Source organism: Lampris incognitus, chromosome 14 (assembly GCF_029633865.1).
Source record: "Lampris incognitus isolate fLamInc1 chromosome 14, fLamInc1.hap2, whole genome shotgun sequence".
Lineage (NCBI taxonomy): Eukaryota > Metazoa > Chordata > Actinopteri > Lampriformes > Lampridae > Lampris > Lampris incognitus.
This window is the reverse complement of record NC_079224.1, coordinates 11,543,555-11,564,468: the sequence shown is the minus strand read 5'-3', so window position 1 is coordinate 11,564,468 and position 20,914 is coordinate 11,543,555. Positions and strand designations below refer to the sequence as shown.

At 46.1% G+C, this 20,914-nt stretch overlaps 2 protein-coding genes across 2 annotated transcripts; one reads left to right on the top strand and one right to left on the bottom strand.

Moving 5' to 3' along the window:
* Positions 1-676: 676 nt before the first annotated feature.
* dnajb4 (DnaJ heat shock protein family (Hsp40) member B4) lies at positions 677-7,727 on the bottom strand. The gene is made up of 3 exons (XM_056292856.1): positions 6,429-7,727; positions 3,748-4,328; positions 677-1,689 (listed from the first exon to the last, which is right to left on the bottom strand). The coding sequence occupies exons 1-3, from the start codon at positions 6,637-6,639 to the stop codon at positions 1,459-1,461; spliced, it is 1,023 nt and encodes a 340-aa protein (XP_056148831.1). The 5' UTR covers positions 6,640-7,727; the 3' UTR covers positions 677-1,458.
* Positions 7,728-8,559: 832 nt separating this feature from the next.
* On the top strand, positions 8,560-19,156 carry slc25a24l (solute carrier family 25 member 24, like). The gene is made up of 10 exons (XM_056293690.1): positions 8,560-8,682; positions 8,803-8,929; positions 9,284-9,371; positions 9,706-9,817; positions 10,033-10,191; positions 11,263-11,400; positions 16,437-16,547; positions 17,284-17,448; positions 18,102-18,240; positions 18,417-19,156. Exons 1-10 carry the CDS (start codon positions 8,560-8,562, stop codon positions 18,596-18,598), a joined length of 1,344 nt encoding a protein of 447 aa, XP_056149665.1. The 3' UTR covers positions 18,599-19,156.
* The last annotated feature ends 1,758 nt before the right edge of the window (positions 19,157-20,914 follow it).

Sequence of the window (20,914 nt, the reverse complement as noted above, 5' to 3'; positions counted from 1 at the left end):
ATCATATGCCGACACAACAAACAAACAAACAAACAACAACGACGCCACAGGTTCATATGACTAGTCCATTATTATCAGTCTGTAGTGGCCCAGAATTAAACACTGTTACACGGACTGCTGCGAGAGCAGGTAGTATCGAGTCGAAGATACATGCTGAACGTAGGCCTCGACACTGAACTCACACGTGTGTTTTGTTGATTGTATCAATAAACAAATTTATCGAGACAAAATGCAAATCTCCTTTTAAAACTGGTGAATGGCCTTGGCACTGACTTTCTGATCAACAGCCCGTATCAGAAAATGATCATAAATTTAGTCTTGTCATCATCACCTTCACTGATGTTAAAAAGATGCCACGAGTTGATTCATCAGTCGTGTCGTATCGGGCCTCCGTTGTTTAAAGAAATAAGAAAGAAACACCCAAAGGTATGCAGAAGTTTCCACAACGAAGCTGAGAAGAAAGTGTGCAAATGTGGGCGGCCAGGTGGGGGCCTCCCGTCTGCCATATATGCGCCCCAGTGTAGGCCCCTGATCCATGATGAGTGATGTGGCGTCCCCTTGTGGGAAAAGGTAAAGGACTTTGTGTTGGCTGCCAATGGTCAGCAGCTGAGGCTTGGAGGCTATAAATACATGGTCATAACAGCACCAGAGAAACTAAAACATTAAGAAATGTGAACAGGTGAATTTTTAATATTGATCATATACACAGTGGACTCTAGTAGTATGTCTTAAACAGCCACAAAATATTCACATTCGAATAATAAAAAATAGGTATGTTGCTGGAGACTTTGAAATAGTATAAGATCAGTAAATGTGTAAATATTCAGTGTGAATATCCATTCTCAAAGTACAAGTTTACTATCTTCAGATGAAGTTTCATAAAGCATACATATGGTAGTTTGGCAGATTTCCCTTGGATTCTTTACCGATCCTTTGAGAACTTAAGTCCCTTGTGAGTCTTCAAGAGGAAAGTCAACTTGAACAACTGACAATTTACCAATATCAATGATGTAAATTAAAAGTATGAGAATGTGTCCTTTTGCACAGCACCTTTTCCAAAATTACCGACGTTATTTGGTAACTGCTTGCACTTTTGCTGCCAAATCCAAAACAAAAATTGAAGTGAACATGGCAAGGACTCACATTGTGTTTACTCTCAGATATAAACATACTTCCACTTGCACGTACAGCCACTTGGCAGCATGCATGGTATTTATAAAAATGCCTAACAGGTAAAAAATAGAAATTGCACATTCGCTTGAAGGGGGTCCATCTTGGAGCTGTCTGCATTGTCCTTGCGTGTGTGTGTGTGTGTGTGTGTGTGTGTGTGTGTGTGTGTGTGTGTGTGTGTGTGTGTGTGTGTGTGTCTGTGTGAGTGTGTGTCTGTGTGTGTGTGTGTGTGTTGTAAAGAGAGCGGGGGGCAGGCATGCACCCTTCCTTCTGATCATGTCCATCCTCTCAGGTAGGTAAATGCCGTTTCAGGACATCCTTAGCGTTGCCAGGAAGAACGTCTGGAAAGTTCACGTCAAACTCCACCACCAGGTCCCCTCTCTGCTCCGGGTTTTTGGGTAAGGGAAGGCCCTGGCCGGCAACAGTCTTTCTCATGCCGGGTTTGATGACGTCTGTGATCTTCATGTTGCAAGTTTTCCCGTCTATTGTTGACACCGTCACCGAACAGCCGCACAGTGACTGAAACGAAATGAATGTGGGAGTCAGTGATAAAACGATACGATGATCAGAAGATGAGCAACCTCCAAACCACCTACTATGGGTAACGAGATAAAACAACTGCCATGAGTCAGTACATATTTTAGCACTGAACAGAAATTTAAAAAAAATCTGCCTTGACTATCATATAGCTGCTCTTGACTGCCCTCTCCCCTCACATCTGAGTTTGAGTTCTTTTATAGTAGGTGCTTACAGGAATAACTCAAGGGATGGCGATATCAGATCATATTTATTAAAACTTAGAAAACGTTTTGAATCCCTTCTGCCCCCTTGAGCAAGGCACCGAAGCCTCTTAGCTGGATGAAAGTGCTGAGAAACACAATATAACGTCTGGCACCTGGTGGACACTTTTCATTTAAAGTGCACTGCAGTGCCATGGGGGCTTACAGTTTCAGTACAAGCCCCAATTGGGACTTGAACCCTTATCCCTCCCAGTCGTGTTTGTAGCATTCTCCACAGAAAATTTCATCAAATCTTAGAAGAGGCCTACTGATTACTTCTCTTTGTGGTCCCAGGAGTGTTTTAGCATGCACTGAAGAAAGGGTTCTGTGAGATTATTAACTGACTTGGAATCCTTCATGAAACAAAAAGATGATTTGTGAGATTGGAAGCTCGTTGTTTGGTTAAAAGTGAAGCTATGTGTTTTCCCACATTGACCCCATAATATTTTGCATGGGAGATATGGTGTTGTTTTTTCAGGCATTAGTCAAAATATTCCGAAATGAGGCAATGGGAACGAGGCCTAGCCACCGAGGAGAGCATGAGAAGCCATATAAGTACATCTTGCAGCGTCTGTGCGTGGGCATCCGCCTCTGTGCCCTCTCAGTGATGCAGCTCCTATTTCTAATCCTTCATGATCCAAATGACATAAGTGGCTACTCAAAGTGTTTTTATTTTGTTACTGCACTCATTCAGTGAGCCAGCCCTTTTGCATAATTTTACTTCCTTTCATTGATCGTAGACAGGGTCTTGTTCAGGGTTACGTTCAAAGCATCAAGGCGCCAATCGTATTTACAATTACACTCATTTAGAAATCTGTTTCGCCTCTACACCTCGTTTGTCTAGTATTCAACCCACCTCCATCATCATTTCATATCATTTCACAGCTCTCTGACTACATCCAGATCCCTTTTTTTTTTTTTTGCCTATGGTGAAAATGACTAGACTTTCTGGATCCTGTCTGCCAATCAAAGTAGATATATTTAACATGCTAGGGAATTTTGAAGAAATTATTTTGCTAACAGCCATGGTGCGGATCACAAGAGGGATCACTGGTTCATGCTGTGCGTGCGCCGCTGGTAGACATCAGGGGCAAACAGCCTACAGATTATCCTAAAATAACAATTTCCAAATGCAGCTTAAAAGCTGACCAGGATCCGGATCAACCTTTAGAAACATGCAATTGGACATGCTGGATTTCGACTTGCTGTCTGCAACTGAGAATCGCAGAGAGCAATCCTCAAAAGCCAGAAGAGTCAGTATTAGCATTGGACATAGCTAAAGACGATTATTTTCCACTTCTATGCATTTTTGTGTTGGGTGGGAAAAAGGCTCAAATCCTGAATCACTTATATAGTAGTTACGTTCCTCATTTCACTTCTCCATTGACCCAAATTTCAAAAAATGACAACAAATCCACCCCAGCAAAGTTACTGAAATCGCCCACTTTTTGTTATATAAAATGAATGAATGAATTCCTATATATGTATATATCATTGTAAAAAGCTTATTCTGTCTATGGAAATGATCAGAATCAATCAAGGTTATCTTATATCATATCATACATCATATAATATCATATCTAAGTGGTATTGTTGGCTTAATAGTACAATGTAGCCACAGATTTTTTTTGTTTCTTTCTTTTCTTTACATTCCCTATGGAGAATTCAGGCCATTTTACGTTAAGTTAGGGATGCTACCGCTCGGGTACGGCTCCGCCACTTTCCCTCCCTATGCTAGGCCTACTTCAGGCTACTCCATCAGTGCCAATCGTTTTGCATTCGAAAAATTGTTCCTCACCTGACGTAAACTGACGCGCACAGGATACACAATGTCAGAGCCTTCCCGCCTAAAATGTGGGTGTGGCTTGTCCTTGATGACGAAAACAATATCGGCAGGTATGGTGTTGGCTGACTCGTCGCCCTCCCGCGGGAACGTGATCTTGGTGCCTTCCTTCCAGCCCCGTTTAATCTCAATGGCGAGAATCTTGTCCTCCGTGCGCATGGTCCTTCCGTCCGGGTTCAGCCTTTTGCGGGAGATCTTCATCCTCTTCGTGCAGCCGTGGAAGACCTCCTCCAGGGAGACCCTCAGTTCGTGATGGATAGCCGGGTCTTGCTTCCGTCGCTGTTGACCCCCGAGGCCCATGTGCCGCTCCCGGGGGAACCCGTTCAGGCTGAAACTGGTGAAGGAGCCAAATGGGTCACCGCCGTCCACCTCCATGTCCTCCTCATCACGCCCGTTGGTCTTACGCCCAAAGAACATCTCAAAGGGATTGGAGCCACCAAAGAAAGTGGCAAAAGTGGCGTGCGGGTCCCCGTGGAAGGTGTAAGTGAAGTTGCTCCCCTGTCCGTCGCCAGTGGGTCCACCTCCTCCCTTGAGACCTGACGGATGGAAGAGGTACAAGTTAATTTCATAATCGATTAATCCGTCGATTTTTTTTTCAGTGAACCGTTTAGTCTGTTAAAAGTCCAAAGTACTGATGCATTCCCATCTTGTGTTTCCAGACTCCAAGGTGACGTTTTAACACTGTTTGCTTAGTCTGACCAACAGCCAGCCGCAAGCAAGTAAATCTTAGCATTTATGAGAGTGCAACTAACAAGTGTTTGGTGTTTTTACTTGACGAATGACTCAAATGATTAATCCACCACCAAAATTGTAACTGATTAATGTTCCGTCGATCGACTAATCGGTTAATCAACAAATCGTTTCAGCACTAGTTATCAGTCATAAAATATATTGCAGCGAATTCGGGGGGGGGGGGGGGCAGCCTGGGAACCGTCGCCACAGCCGGGACGCGAACCCGTATCTCCCACTCCGCAAGCGACAACGTTAACCCGTCGACTGAAGGGTCCGACCTGTTTGTCAAGGACCAACGGGTCTCCGTGCACGTTACACTACCCCCTCCTTCGGGAAGCGCGTCTTCCGCATATCAAGCTCCCTCACGCCTCTGGGCGCACGCGCTTCCGATGACCTCACGGTCTCACCATCCCACTTCTGACACCGATGTAGCGAATTCGGGGGGAGGGGGGGGCAGCCCGGGAACCGTTGCCACAGCCGGGACGCGAACCCGTATCTCCCACTCCGCAAGCGACAACGTTAACCCGTCGACTGAAGGGTCCGACCCGTTAGTCAAGGACCAACGTGTCTACTTATCCATCGTGCATAAATGTGTAGACACGCCAGCCGGTTGGCTAACGGGTCCGACCCTTTAGTTGACTGGTTAGCGCAGTCACCCGTCGTGTGGGCGACTCGGGTTCGCGTCCCGGCTGCGGCGCTTCCCGGCTGCCCCCCCTCCCCCCGAAATCACTACATTGATGTCAGAAGTGGGATGGTGAGACCGTGAGGCCATCGGAAGCGCGTGCGCCCAGAGGCGTGAGGGAGCTGATATGCGGAAGCGCGGGGACGTGTTTCCCGAAGGGTGGTTGTAGTGTAATGACCACGGATGACGACTCGCTAGCCCTTAGCTAACGGGATGGACGCTTTAGTTGACTTGTTAGCGCAGTCACCTGTGGTCTGGGCTACCCGGGTTCGATTCCCGGCTGCCCCCTGAATTCGCTACACTATTACACAGATTAGGTGTCTTGTTCATTCATTGTTTAATAATAATAATAATAATGATAATACTTCATATATACAGCGGTAATACAAGCTCAGAGTGCTTTACAGAAGGATTAAACAGATTAATTTAGACTGCTGGTAAAATGTGCTTAATCTTGGATGATGACTATGGTTATTGCACAAAGTCAGACCAGCGGTGCATCTAGCGTCCAGTTCCTTTGCATGATGAAGGCATTTTAGTGACCATCTCTTTACTAGTTTACAAATAAATTTACCAATGAGTTTTAAAGATTGTGAGTCCGCCCCATCAGAACGAGACGTGTTGCCCGTAAGGGTAAGAAGAAAAAAAAGGGGGGGGGACGAACGCACGCGCGCACACACACAATCCTCCCGCAAACGTCTCAGTCCCGTGCTGATGTGGCTGTGCTGAACGAGCGGTTGGGTGCTTTGCCTTTTTTTTTCTTCTAACAAACTATTTTCTCACCAAACGCTATAACTATAATGGTTCGGGTTAGGCCACGGTGCACAGCTCTTTACGTAGTTCTCATAACATAACCGGGCCAGTAAGGCTGGAATATAACGTTGAATATACGCGTGCGCGTGCGTGCGCGTGCGTAACCCCCCCCCCCCCCTAATCTGCAACATCCATTGGCCAATCTGGCAACAAAAAAACAAAAAAAAAATGGATGGAGGCGCTGCTTATATAGGCAACAGCAACCCTGGAAATAAAAACCGTGATGTGTTTCGTCTTCACTGGGACTTTGGATAAAAATGAATCTCGTTTCATTGGCGCGCGGTCGCGGCTCCCCTGCGCCGTGTTCATAACACGGTGCCGCGGAGCGAGTCATGCCAAAGAACGCAGCCCCCCCGCCGCCTCCCTCCCCGGTTATCGGTCCCTATGTGGGGCAAATGCGCTACGTTACCTTCCTCCCCGTACTGATCGTAGATCTCCCTCTTCTTGGGGTCGCTGAGGACCTCGTACGCCTCGGCGACCTCCTTGAATTTCTCCTCGGCGTTCGCTGCCTTGTTTTTGTCCGGGTGCCATTTCAGCGCTTGTTTTCGGTACGCCTTTTTGACGTCCTCGTCCGCAGCTCCTTTAGAAATCCCCAATATCTTATAATAATCTTTACCCATTTTTTTCACCACCACCACCACCACCCCGCCCCCGACACGGTCCGGACGGTTAAGGAGCGACTATGAGTTAGCGACCCTCTGGTGCGGCGACTACCCAGCGGACTGCTGCGGTATGGCGTCGCTGGTTAACCGCTCCTCCCTTCCCCCTAATAATAACAATAATAATAATAATAAAGATAAGGGGGGGATAAACGGTAGATTAACGGCGAGTGCAGATGACGACCGTTTAGAGGCGGTTACTCAACGTTGTTGGACCCCGTGTTATTTATCCGACGCTAAATGACCATCTTTAAATAGACCATCGCGCCCTTCCCCTGCCTGCGTCCGGACTGGAATTCAACGGCCCCCCCCCCCACCCTAGAAAATAAATGCCGAGACACGTCATATGCCGCGCTTGGCTCCTTTCTAAACCCTCAGAGTTGCCGACATATCTTCTCGTCTTGTGTATAGCGCAACAAGACAATAACCGCGCCTCCGCAGGCGGACGTGTAAGTTGAACGCGTGGACGTGTTAAGTAGCCTACCTAAAGGTGGGCTACGCGCGTGGGACTATACTGAGCCAATGATTAGCCCATACGGGCTTCCAAAACTCTGTTTTAGTCATCGATTAGTGCGCATTTGCGCGTGGGTGAGTTTTTGAGTCTCGGAGTGCCCCGCGCACGTGCGCACCACGCACGATCTGACCGGAAAAGACCTGAAAAATACCAAAGCTGGCCCAAAATAACCGCAGCCTCAAACTAACCCTGTGGAACCTTAATACTTACCTTACCTTAACCGATAACCTTAACCGATAGCTAACCTTAACCTTAACCGATACCTAACCTTAACCTTAACCGATAGCTCACCTTAACCTTAACCGATAGCTCACCTTAACCTTAACCGATAGCTAACCTTAACCTAACCGATAGCTAACCGATAACCTTAACCGATAGCTAACCGATAACCTTAACCGATACCTAACCTTAATCTAACCGATAGCTCACCTTAACCTAACCGATAGCTCACTTTAACCTAACCGATAGCTCACCTTAACCTAACCGATAGCTCACCTTAACCTTAACCGATAGCTCACCTTAACCGATAGCTCACCTTAACCTAACCGATAACCTTAACCTAACCGATAGCCCACCTTAACTGATAGCTAACCTTAACCGATAGCTAATCTTAACCTAACCGATACCTAACCTTAACCGATAGCTCACCTTAACCTAAACCCACAACCGTCTACTTCTCCTCCGTGTCGCAAAGCCATGACAGCACAACAACGTGATTGGTCAGTTGTTGTGACGTCGTAGAACAACACCAACACGGCGATATCAGACCCCCCCCCCCCCCCGGCTACGACCTCAATCAATGGCCAATTCCCGCTGTACTACATAGCTTATATATTTCCTACACATCTTGAACTTGACAGTTCTGGTGTGTGGGTAGAAATACCCTTATTTCTTTGTTTTCTTTTGGTCCCACCATCTGTCAAGGAGGTTAATTTTGTTTTGACAGTGATCTGTATCGCTGTCAAACGGAGAGAGAGAGAGAGAGAGAGAGAGAGAGAGAGAGAGAGAGAGAGAGAGAGAGAGAGAGAGAGAGAGAGAGAGAGAGAGAGAGAGAGAGAGAGAGAGAGAGAGAGAGAGAGGGGGGTGAGGAGAGGATGGAGGCAGTCCGCTCCGTATGCACCACAGTGACATCTGCTGTGTTGCAGCATAGGTCTGCATGCGTCAAGAGTCAGATGAGCGCCGTGGGCTGCTGATGGAGAGGCCTATGGCCTTTTTACTGCATTGGCAAAGGCTACGTGCGACTCGGCAACAGTGAAGGGCTAAACACGTTGCGGTTTTCCACCTCTCCAAATCATTTCCATTTGTGATTTTTTTCTTTTTTTTGTGCGCAGAATTCCTAATTTGACTGCGGTCATTTCTGATGACTCATGGATCAATTTCGTGGTTTATTTCTGAAACTAGACAAGGACGAGGATGGCTTCATATCAGTCGCAGAACTTCACAGTGAGATGAAGAAATCTGGGATCCTCTCTCGGGATGAAAAGATTCAGGTGATGAATGCATTTTCTTACTTTGATGTAGCCACCACCACCCCATCATCCCACCCATTCCTCTTAACCATTTGACACCGCCCCATTCAATTAAAGTTCAAGGTCATACATCTTTTTCAGCGCATCATTGACGCCTATGACAAGGACAATGACGGACGATTGGATTATTCGGAGTTCCTCAGTTACATGATGGACAGTGAGAGGAAATGGAAAATTCACTTTGACAAGCTTGACAAGAACAAGTGCGGTGAGTGTGGGCTTGACATTCGGTGTCCCAGGGAAAACGATAAAGTAATACATCCGTTTATCCTTTTAAGTGTAGTCTATATTGAGTTGTCCTATATTAAAATATCCAAAGGGTCGTTTGTCTTACCGCCTAATATGCCTACTAAAAAATGCATGATGGCTATTATCAATGATAAATGTGTCCACCAAGGTCAAGGGGAGGAGGCCGACGTTAACCATTGAGATTTCTTTTAGACTTTGTATTCATGACATACCGCTGTGTCCAGGAATCCACTGTGTAGAGGTGGGTGAGATGGGGTTGGGGGGGTCCACACTCAGGTCTATTTGTATTGATATCCATCTCTTCTCTGATCAGGAGTGATTGACCAGGACGAAATCATTTGTTTGTTTAAGGAGTTAGGAGTGGTCATATCACAGCCGAATGCAAAAAGAATAATACAAATGTAAGATTCTTTTGCCCACCCCCTTTTCCCTATGACAAAATAATCAATGGAAACAAGTATTGAATTGCATTTAGTAATTTCATTGTAGTGATGGGTTCAGCACTTGATAATTGACAGCACAACGCATATTTCACACCAATCATGCATGTGTTTCCCCTTGAAATACTAATTTTACTGTGAAATCTGACAAAAGAATTACTGCGTCAGACAAACTTTGATGCCTATACGGCAAAATAAATGGAACTCAATAAAAAGGTGAACTCAATGAATTTTTCCTCTTATGCTTAAATGGATAAATAATATTAGCTGGTAATGTTGTGTTTGCCATTGTCAGGATGGATAAGGACAACTCCATGACAGTAGATTGGGAGGAGTTCCTTCAGCACGTCATCCTCAATCCGGCAGACAACATTGGGGAGCTGGTGTCTTCGTGGAGACACAGTTTGGTACGAATGGCTTGAAGTATTATTGCCATTATTATCATGGTAGAGAACGATGTGGATGAAAACCCTGAGTATAATTCACACATCCATGGGAGAACTTGAGGTCCTTAACTTCAGAGGGAGCCAAAAGACAGCTAATTTGAAAGCATACACCTGAGCTCTGATTGATATTCAAGAAATGATCTCAATTATCATTTAATCAAAACCTTTGGTTGCAGGTTTTTGATGTGGGTGAGAGCCGCATGTTGACCTTAGAGCTCCCTGAGGAGAACTCTGGTTCAGGGACGTGGAGGAGGTTTGTCCTAGCAGCAGGGCTGGCGGATGCCGTGTCCAGAACTGCGACAGCTCCCATCGACCGCCTGAAGACCCAGCTCCAGGTCACCTTCACACTGGGAATGTATTTTATTAAACCAAGATGCTTTAATTGGTTCAGGGGCGATTCATGGGCATGGTATGTGTTTGGTGCTGAGTTTAGTAGCCACAGCAATTTTGTGCAAATTTATAAACCATGCAACCCAACTGAGGAGGCAGGTTGATCTGTTGGGTATGGAGACGAACCCTCTACCTGAGGACCCACATCAAATATGAGCTCTTCTGAGGTTTCTGTACATTATAAGAGGGTGCAGGGAGTCCACAGAAGGAACCAATGAATCGTCCCTGTGCATAACAGTAGTCCACTGACTTCCAGTTTCTATTGCAGCGGTCATACCAGTTTCCTGTTTGTTGGCATGTGCTATTGACAACGGCATATTTTTCACGATGCCTGCAAGATTTACCATGGATAAATGTCAAGTCAACGACATGCACAGAATTGTCGACAAACCTTCACCTGCACCTACCAGCAAACGGGTCATGTCGTTGACATTTATCCATGGTAAATCTTTGGTACTCCTCACTGACAGTAAAATCCACCCCAAGACTAGACAAATCTTTTTTTTCCAAAACATTCTGCCCTGCCTTTAACACAGTAAACAAAATAGGCAGTTAAACTTTCAGAGTCTGGTATCCACTGCCAGGCGTTTTACACTATCTCGAACTGAAAAAACCCCCCATACAAATCACACACATACATATGAGGGACAATTGGGCACTGCTGAACCTAACTGCTAAGCTGAACCACTCCCCATTATCTCTATCTCCATGCTTAGACCACAAGCTACTTTCCACAGGACAAGGGGCGCTATTCTGTGGCTGACCTTGTTCTCTTCTTATCAACTTCGTTTTCATATGGACTGAAATAAAACATTACTTTCACTCCTCCATTAAGGGTGTGAGATCTTATTATTTTGTACAGTGTGTCAATATTTTTTATCTGTCTTTCACTAGAGTTATCATTCAAGTTATTGTGATATGTCTGCACCCATGACCCCCCAAGATAATTTACTGCACATGTATTACAGTTGGTAAAAGAAGAGATTCTGATAAGACTGTTGCCTGTGTGTCTGCAGGTCCATGGATCCAAGGCGTTCTCCCAAGGCTTGCAAGAGTTGAAGGCGGGTGGCCTGCGTGCTATGTGGCAAGGGAACACTGTTAATGTACTGAAAGGAACACCACAGTCAACTCTACAGTGTCTTATCTACTCCCAGGTAAGACAGACCGTCTTGTTCTCTCTCCACCCCTACGCCACCCCACCCCACCCCAACCCCACCAACCCCAATACCGTCACAAACACACACACACACACACATACACACACACATCATCATCATCATCATCATCGGCAGTCACTCGAAGCAAGAATGACTGTCCTCTCTGTTGGGTTGTCTACTTGTGGGTCTTCAGATGGCTGTAGAGGCCAATCCGCGATCCACATACTTTGGTGCAGTGTGGACAGGGGAAAGTGGTGGTGATTGGTGGTCGAGTCTTTTTCCTCTCTGTTCTTGTGGTGCTGTCGCCTTTTCTCTGCGGCACAGTGGACTCCCATTTCATGACGTGCAGCTCCTTCCTGCACGGATTTCTCCCAGGAGCTCCCATCCAGTGCAATGTGTTCCCAGTGGCTCGATGTGATGTTGAATTTCTTCAGACTCGTCTTGATATTGTCCTTAAAATGTTTCTTTGGCCTGCCGGGAGCTCACTGACCTTCCTTCAGCTGGGAGTACAGGATCTGTTTGGGGAGGCGTTTTGGACATGTGGATGACATGGCCTGTCCATCGGAGTTGGTGTTGCATTATTGTGGTGGTGATGCTAGTCATGTTGGTTTCTTGCAGAATGCTGATGTTAGTGCGTCTGTCCTTCCAGCTGATCCTCGGTTTCTTTGGTAAGGATCTGTGGTGGTATTGTTCCAGGGCTCTCAGGTGACTGCTGTAGGTGGTCCTTGACTCTGCTCCATACAGTAGGATGGGGAGAACAACAGCTCTGTGGACCAGGAGTTTTGTTTGGGCCTTTAGGTCTTGGTCTTCAAAGACTCTTTTCCTGAGTCTGGCATAAGCACCATTGGCACAACACAGGCGATGATTGACCTCAGAGTCGATGTCAGCTTTTGAGGAGACAAGGCTGCTGAGGTAGGGGAAGTGGTTGACGTTTTCAATAATTTTGTTGTCCACTTTTATGGTGGGCTGGGTAGATGGCTGGTTGTGTGGAGGTTGATGTAGGACCTGGGTCTTTTCATGTTTAATGCTGGACCCAGGGATCTGTATGCCTTGGCAAAGGCATTCAGAATGTCCTGGAGGTCTTCTGCGGAGTGTGCTGTGATGGTGTTGTCGTCTGCATACTAAAGCTCCATGCTGGTGGTGTTGCAGACTTTGCTCTTGGCCTTGAACCTATTAAGGTTGAAGAGTCTGCCATGATTTTCCCCCGCCTTTTTCTCCCCAATTGTATCCGGCAAATTACCCCACTCTTCCGAGCCATCCCAGTCGCTGCTCCACCCCCTCTGCCAATCCGAGGAGGGCTGCAGACTACCACATGCCTCCTAGATACATGTGGAGTCACCAGCCGCTTCTTTTCACCTGACAGTGAGGAGTTTCGCCAGGGGGACATAGCATGTGGGAGGACCATGCTATCCCCCCAGTTCCCCCTCCCCCCTTAACAAGTGCCCGACCGACCAGAGGAGGTGCTAGTGCAGCGACCAAGACACATACCCACACACATCCGGCTTCGTACCCGCAGACATGTCCAATTGTGTCTGTAGGAATGCTCGACCCAAGCCGTAGGTAACACGGGAATTCGAACCGGCGATCCCCACATTGGTAGGCAATGGAATGGACTGCCACGCTACCCAGATGCCTACCGTCATTCCTGTATAGGATTGGGATCCCCCATGGCAGCTCTTCACTAATGAGCTGGTCTATGGCAGCAATAGAGATGGCAAACAGGGTGGGATGCATCCCCGTTTGACTCCATGGTGAAGGGCTCTGACTCAGAGCTGCTGTTGCTAAGCACTGTGACTAGCATGCCATCATGTAGAACCATCAATATTCGTCAAGGCAGCCATATCTTGATCGTATGCTCCACAGACCCTGGCGATCTACAGAGTCAAAGTCTTTTGTCAGGTCTATGAAAGCCATGTACAAAGGCTGCCTTTTTTCACAGCATTTTTCCTGGAGTTTGTGTGCTGTAAATATCACGTCTGCTGTACTTCTGGATGGGTGGAAGCCACACTGAGATTCTGGGGCTACTTCCTCAGCCAGTGGTAGCAGTCAGTTTGCAAGGACACGAGAGAGGGCTTTGCCTGTTGGTGACAGGAGTGAGAACCACATTCTGCCTTGTCCCCTTTCTTGAATATGGCCACTATTAGAGCATCCCTGAGCTCTGAGGGAAGTTCTTCTTTTACCCAGACCTTGAGGAGGAGGGCATGGATGTGGTACAGGAGCTCTGGTCCACCTTCCTTTAAGATCTCAGCTGGGATCCCATCTGGACTGGTGGCCTTGTTGTTCTTAAGGCTCCTGATGGCATTTTGAAACTGTCATGGTGGGACGAGCCCCAATGTCTTTTCTGATGAGACTTTGGGGAATGTGGCTGGCAATGTCTGGTTCAGCTGTGCTGTTGCCGTTTGAGGAGTGCTCCTTCCATCGGGGGTTAATGGACTCATTGTCCTTCAGCAGCTCCTGCCTGTCCTTTGAGCGCAGGGGGTTTAAACTGCGGTTGCTTAGTAGCGATGAAAAGGCCTCTGGTGTCACCTAAGTCTGCCAGTCGCTGGATTTCCAATGCCTTTTCAGTCCACCAACAGTTCTTAAGCTCCCTCACCTGTCTCTGGATGTCTGCCTTGGCTCTGGAGTGAGCCACTCTTTTAGCCTTGCGGGTTACATCATTTTGCCAGGCATGAAAGGTTTTCCTTTTCTTGGGGATTAGCTGTTCTATCTCTGTGTCATTCTCATCAAACCAGTCCTGGTGTTTTCTGGACTTGTATCTAAGGGTGATTTTGCAGGTGTCAAGGATGGTGGATTTGAGCAGGCTCTAGTGCTTCTCAATGTCATCAGCTATTCCTGCTGGAGGGTTTCCCCAAAAGAGGCTTGAAGTCGCTGGGTGGCAGTTTCATTCAGGCTTTCAAGGTTCAGCCTTGGCCGGCTCTGTTTCTTTTGAACTCTTCTCTTCCTCTTGAGTTTGATGGGCGTTGTGGAGTGGATGAGGCAATAATCTGTCCAACACTCATCTGCATCGATCATGGCCCTCGTGATGTACAATGGTTCGTACAATGACATGGTCAAGTCAAGGAGATGCCACTGTTTGGAAACAGAGCGTTAGTGATGGTGAGGCCATACTGAGCACATTTGCTCAGAAGCAGAACTCCATTGGAGTTGATGTTCCCGATGCCTTCCTTTCCTATAGTGCCCTTCCAGATCCATTGATCCCGGCTGACCCTGGTGTTGAAGTCTCCTAGGAGAATAATCTTATCCTCCTTGGGGATTCTTGACAATGTCTCATCTAAGCAGACGTAGAAAGTCTCTTTTACTTCCTCTTCAGAGTCTAAAGTAGGGGGTTAGGCACTCACAACGGTTGCCATCTGGGGGGCTCCCCGGTGGCTCACCAGGTAGAGCACATACCACACAAGGCTGGGTCCTTGCCACAGTGGCCTGGGGGGTTCGAATCCAGCCTGGGCTCTTTGCTGCATGTCATCCCCTGCCTTTCCTGTCTCTCTCTACTATCTTTATCCAGTAAAAAAAAAAAAAAGGCAGAACTGTTGCTATCTGGTTGTTGGCAAGCACCAGACGGATGGTCATGAGATGCTCACTGATCCCCACAGGAAGTTCAGACAGGTGGCAAATCCAATGCCATGGATCCTGGGCTCATTAGCAACTTTTCCTTTTCAGAAGAAAGTGTAGCCACCCTTGTCCTCCTTAAGTTGTCCTTCATCTGCCCGTTGGTTTTCAGAAAGGGCAGCTATGTCAATCCGGCATCTCTTCAGTTCTCTAGCAATGATTGCGGTTGTCCTCTCTGCTCTGTCACTGGTTGCACTATCCACCAGTGTGCGCACATTCCAGACTCCAAAGTTCATGTTTCTATGTTTCTGACTGTATGTGGTGATCCCTCTGGATGCGGTAATCCAGTCAGGAGGTTTGAGACAGGCTATTTTTAGGGCACTTTTCCTAAACCTTTCCCCAAGTGGGGTGAGCAGAGTCGATCATAAAGAGGGCTGTTCAGTCGTGGATGCAGCTACCGAAGGGTTCTTTCTACCTCGTTCCAAGAGCCTAGCGACCAAGCCATCCACCGCCTGATGTGCCGGCTCATGACTAGGGGCTTCCAGATCTCACAATCCTGCCCCCATCGCCACTTGTCGGTCACCATATGACTTAATCTGGGATGTTAGGGTGGATTCCCTTTATGGAGGACGCCCGTGCATGACTTTGTTTAATGTGGGGAGACTGGTGCACAGACAGCCACCACATGGTCCTTGAGAGAGCTGGGTCAGGATCTAGTGGCATGGAGTCCAAGATGACTGGGGGCCCATTTCTGCTGCAGCCTTCATCTGCCTTCCCAGCCGTTGTGATGCGTCCCTAAAGTCAGCCATCATCCTCTGCCTGTTCCACCATTGAGGTCTTCGGTGGATTGCTCTTCGTCAGGGGCCTCCCCCTTGACCTTACCGCCATGGGCGACCCTACCAGGAGCATAGCTCCAGGCGGCATTTCTCTTGGGATCTCAGGACCACGCAAGCTTCTCCACCACGACAAGGAGAAAATCCACAGAGAACACAGACACAGACACAGACACAGACACAGACACACACACACACACACACTACCCATACATCCATCCATTATCCGAACTGCTTATCCTGCTGTCAGGGTCGCGGAGATGCTGGAGCCTATCCCAGCAGTCATTGGGTGGCAGGCGGGGAGACACCCTGGACAGGCCGCCAGGCCATCACACAGGGCTGACACTGCAGTTACACATATGTAGAATTTGCAGTAAAGGACAGAACCTGCTGCAATGCCCACTTAGGCAAATTTGTAATTTGTGGTAACAGGCTATACAAATAAAACTGACTTAACATTTTAAACAATCGCTGGAGAGTATTTGCAAGTCACTCGTGCATACATCCCTGTGATTGACAGCTTAGCTGAAATTTACGGATTTGACCCAGCCTTCTGGTGGGCACTGGGAGCAGGTTAAAACAAACGCAGAGGAGGATTATCACACTCTCTCACGTTAGTTTGACAAACGTTTCGTGTGGCCCTGTTTTCTCCAGATGATGGCGTACACCCAGAACAGAACCCAGCAGACTCTGTCGGTGCAGGAGCGGTTTGGACAGGGCTGTGTATCCGGTGCGGTCGCCCACTCTGTCTTCTACCCCTTAGAGGTATCACAGAGTGTTAGTCTGAATTGGTCAGAATGCTGTGGACATTTCTGCCCTGTCACATGTCATTGCAAAATATTACATACTAGTAGATTTATTTACAGCTAACTTTGGGAAAAAATAGAAATGAGGGTGTATTTTCAGAATTGTATTTATTCTGTAAGCAAAGATCTTTATCTACGTAATATTTATTAAAAATCCTCAGGGAACTTTATTTTAACACCAGAGAGAAAAATGTCACGAAAGGGGTGTCACATTTTCACAATATTTGAGATGTACTTGTACAACAAAATTCTTACATTGCCCCTGGATTACATTGAACACTGTTAATGAATATGCATTTTTGGCTATTCTTGCTTCTTCACATATTGTAGACATTTAAGATCTAATAACCTTCTAAAGCATAAGAACACAGAGAACTACTAGTAAACGCCGCTGTAGTCTATGATGTCAAAACCATCAGCTTTCTAACGGCTGAAGCTGATGAGCACCTTTCTGTCTGAAGTGACCACGCTCGAACCAATCCATGGCATATGTTAGCATTTAAAAGCGATGGCTTCTATTCTTGTGTTGTCTTCAAGTGTGCTTTCCTCAAGAAAACTTGGGAGGACATTTTCTACACGGTCGCGCACAGATTTTGGATTCCTGGCCTTGAGCACTACCTAATATCTTTAACAAGAATGCTAAAACGCCGTGGTGATCTAGGTATTCATTGATTCTTGAAACTGATCTTCCTCAGGTGTTGAAGGTGAGGCTAAACCTGCATCAGGGTGGCACCCTCGGCCTTGTGGACTATGTGCGGTCGATTTACAGAAATGAGTCTTTCGCTGCCTTTTACAAAGGATTCGGGCCTAGCATCCTATGCATGATTCCCTATGCAGGTGTGGAGTGTGCAGTTCATCAGGTGAGATAATTAAATATTCAAAAGACCAATTTCACTGTTGTCCGGGTAGCATTGCGGTCTATTCTGTTGCCTACCAACATGGGGATCGCTAGTTCAAATCCCTGTGTTACCTCTGGCTTGGTCGGGCGTCCTACAGACACAATTGGCTGTGTTTGTGTGTGGGTGTGTGTCCTGGTCGCTGCACTAGCGCCCCCTCTGGTCGGTCGGGGCGCCTGTTGGGGGGGGGGAACTGGGGGGACTAGTGTGATCCTCCCATGCGCTACGTCCTCCAGGTGAAACTCCTCACTGTCAGGTGAAAAGAAGCTGCTGGCGACTCCACATGTATCGGAAGAGGCATGTGGTAGTCTGCAGCCCTCCCCGGATTGGCAGAGAGGGTGAAGCAGTGACCGGGACGGCTCAGAAGAGTGGGGTAATTGGAAGGGTACAATTGGGGGGAGGTGGAAGACCAATTTCACTGCATGTCTTTGTAGCTTAACCAGAGCTCAAGTTTGATTTAAGTGTCCTGGGTTCCAATTTAACTATGCCCCCCCCCCATTTTTCCTGTCCTTCTCTACTGTGATATGAAAATATAGACTGATACTGCCAAAAAAAATATAACTTTATTCTTTTATCTTGAGAGATCCTAATAATTAATTGTTTTCTTCTCGTTACAGTCAATTGTGAACTGGGCAAAGAGTGACCCGGCCTACAGCAGTGAATCCAAACTCTTTTTCTTCAGTTTTGTGGCCTTTGCTTCTGGACAAATAACCAGTTACCCCTTGGCGGTGATCAGAACTCAGCAACAAGCCCAGGGTGACAGTTACATTTGTGTTACAGAGCGACAGACAGTAATAACACAATAGTTTCATTGTATAATACATATTCTTCTGACCGCTAGTCAACATTTGTCTCAGAATAAATGAGTAGCTGACGAATGTGACTGCTTTGTTTTACGTGTGTCACTCACATTTACTTACATTATTTTCCAGCTTTCTGCTCGGATTCGCCGCCAGGCTCAAGTGTACTACAAGGTCTCATTGGGACCTATGAAAGAAATGGAATCCGAGGATATTACAGTGGAATGGGAGCAAGCTTTATCAGGGCGATTCCATGTGCCCTGCTGAACTACACTTTAACCAGAAAACTCGAAATGGTTCTGGCCTCAGCATAGTTATCTGATTTGGAAAAATTAGCACTGTATAACTTAACAACTTTGAATCCAAGACATCTGTTTTTTGGGGTTTTTTTGCAAACATATTTTTCATGGAACAGCATCAGGAAGAAAAAATTAAAAGAAAGAACGAGATAAATCTCAGATGTGTCCTAAAATAACTGAAATCCAAACCCCCCCCCCAAAAAGCCTTCAGAACTCATATGCATAAGTTTTTAATTGAATCATAATAATGTATCTCTGAAGGTCCAAGTCTCTAAATGTGTTCCAGACTTAATTCACTACATACTTTTTACCACTGGAGCTTGAACCTGTGAAAGCCTGTACAGTCGATAGTTTGGCATTGAGTGAGAGCAGAATGACAGCAATGACTTGAGGAGAATGTTTAATGCAATGCAACACGTAATTATTTGCATGTTTGAGTTCACATACATTGCTTCCTGCATTATTTGTGACCAAACAAAGTGAATGTCTAGTCATTATAGACCAGTTGGAGAACATGTATGTTCTGGTGGGCTGCAGTGGGTCAGTTTATGTTGGAAAATAAATGACATTTAATACACAGATCAACGTATCCTACCGTTGTTGTTTTTTTTATTACAGTATTAGACAGTTTTCACAATTTCTTTTCTCTCTTATCCAGCTTCCCTCAGATTGATGAAAAATATAAATACACAAATCAAAGAACATGGAAACAATTGCTGTAAATGTAAATGTCATGATTTTATTTCAGATTTATCAATTTTGTATACGGTCCACACCGGAAACCACCAAATGCTGTGTCGGAGCTCTCAGAGCATTATTTTTCCCCCCACCCGCCTCTGATTGGCTAACCCTAACCCTAACCCCACCCTAAACCTAATCTTAACCAACCGTTACCAGCAAGATTTCTGGCCTTTCCTGGGACTTACAATGCTAGACTTTGTTAATTTATCACTTACTACTGGCACTGTTCCCGGCAGTTTTAAGACAGCTGTGGTCAAACCTGTACTTAAGAAACCACACCTTAATCCAGGGTCTCTCAATAACTATCAACCAGTCTCTAATCTTCCATTCTTTTCTAAAGTACTAGAGAGAGTTGTGTATCAACAACTTTCGACCCATACAGAAGAAAACCATCTATATTAACCTTTTCAATCAGCTTTCAGGGACTGACACTCCACTGAAACTGCTTTAACCAGAGTTGTGAACAATCTTCTTCTTGCTATGGAATCTGATTCCATCTCTGTGCTTCTACTACTGGACCTCAGTGCAGCCTTTGACACCATTGAGCACTGTATACTATTAGACAGAATAAATTGTAATTTTGGTGTGTCTGGATTAGCTCTCTCTTGGCTTAAGTCCTACTTATCTGGTCGAACACATTGTGACTGCTATAATAATATTACATTAAAATTCTCGGATGTTAAATATGGTGTACCTCAAGGCTTGGTTCTTGGCCCTCTGCTTTTCTCTTTTTATATTTCACCTCATGGCCAAATTATATGCAGTCATGGAATAAATTTCCATAGGTATCCAGATGATACTAAGTTGTATATGGCTATAAGGGCTGGTGATTGTACTCAAATGATTAAATTAGAGGCCTGCTTGGCTGCTGTGGAAAATTGGATGTCACTAAGTCTTTATGCACGCTATGTGTACTATTCACAGAGGATTGGGGAATAGTTGCAATCACAGCATTGTAAGATGGCCAAAGATAGACACTTAGCCTCCCCCTTCGGTAGCTATTCAATTTTGCAACTATTCCCAAATCCTCTGTGAATAGTACACATTGTCATTGTAACTCCAGTTAACAGTTGAGGCAATTTACATGTGAAACTGATCGTTGTTTTTGGTTATGCCACTGTATTGTTTATAAGGGTGGGGATACCTGCAGCCAGTTTAGACTGAAGAAGTCAGTTAGATAAGTGATGAAACATTTCTCTCCATAAACGCTGTGTCCAGATGAACTGATTCAACTTTCTGTGATATCCTTAACTGGATTATTGAGCATGCATAAAGACATTTTGACTCATTTTGGTGAGGATTGTCTTAAATTGATTCGTGAGTACTACCCGCGAACAGCGCATAAAATGGCAGACTACAGGAACCACATGAGAGTCAGCCTCTGGTGCAGACAGAGTGGGATTACACCTAAGAAGCCTGCAAATGAACTCTTCAGTCAAGGGCCACTGAGCTAACAATATCCTCCAGAAGGCACAGAACCAGCTGTTGACCTGGGTGAGACAAACTAATTTTACCATCGCCACTTTGAAGAGGAGCAGATCCAACAGCGACCCACGTTGCGTCTAGAATAGACCGCCACGCCACCTGGAT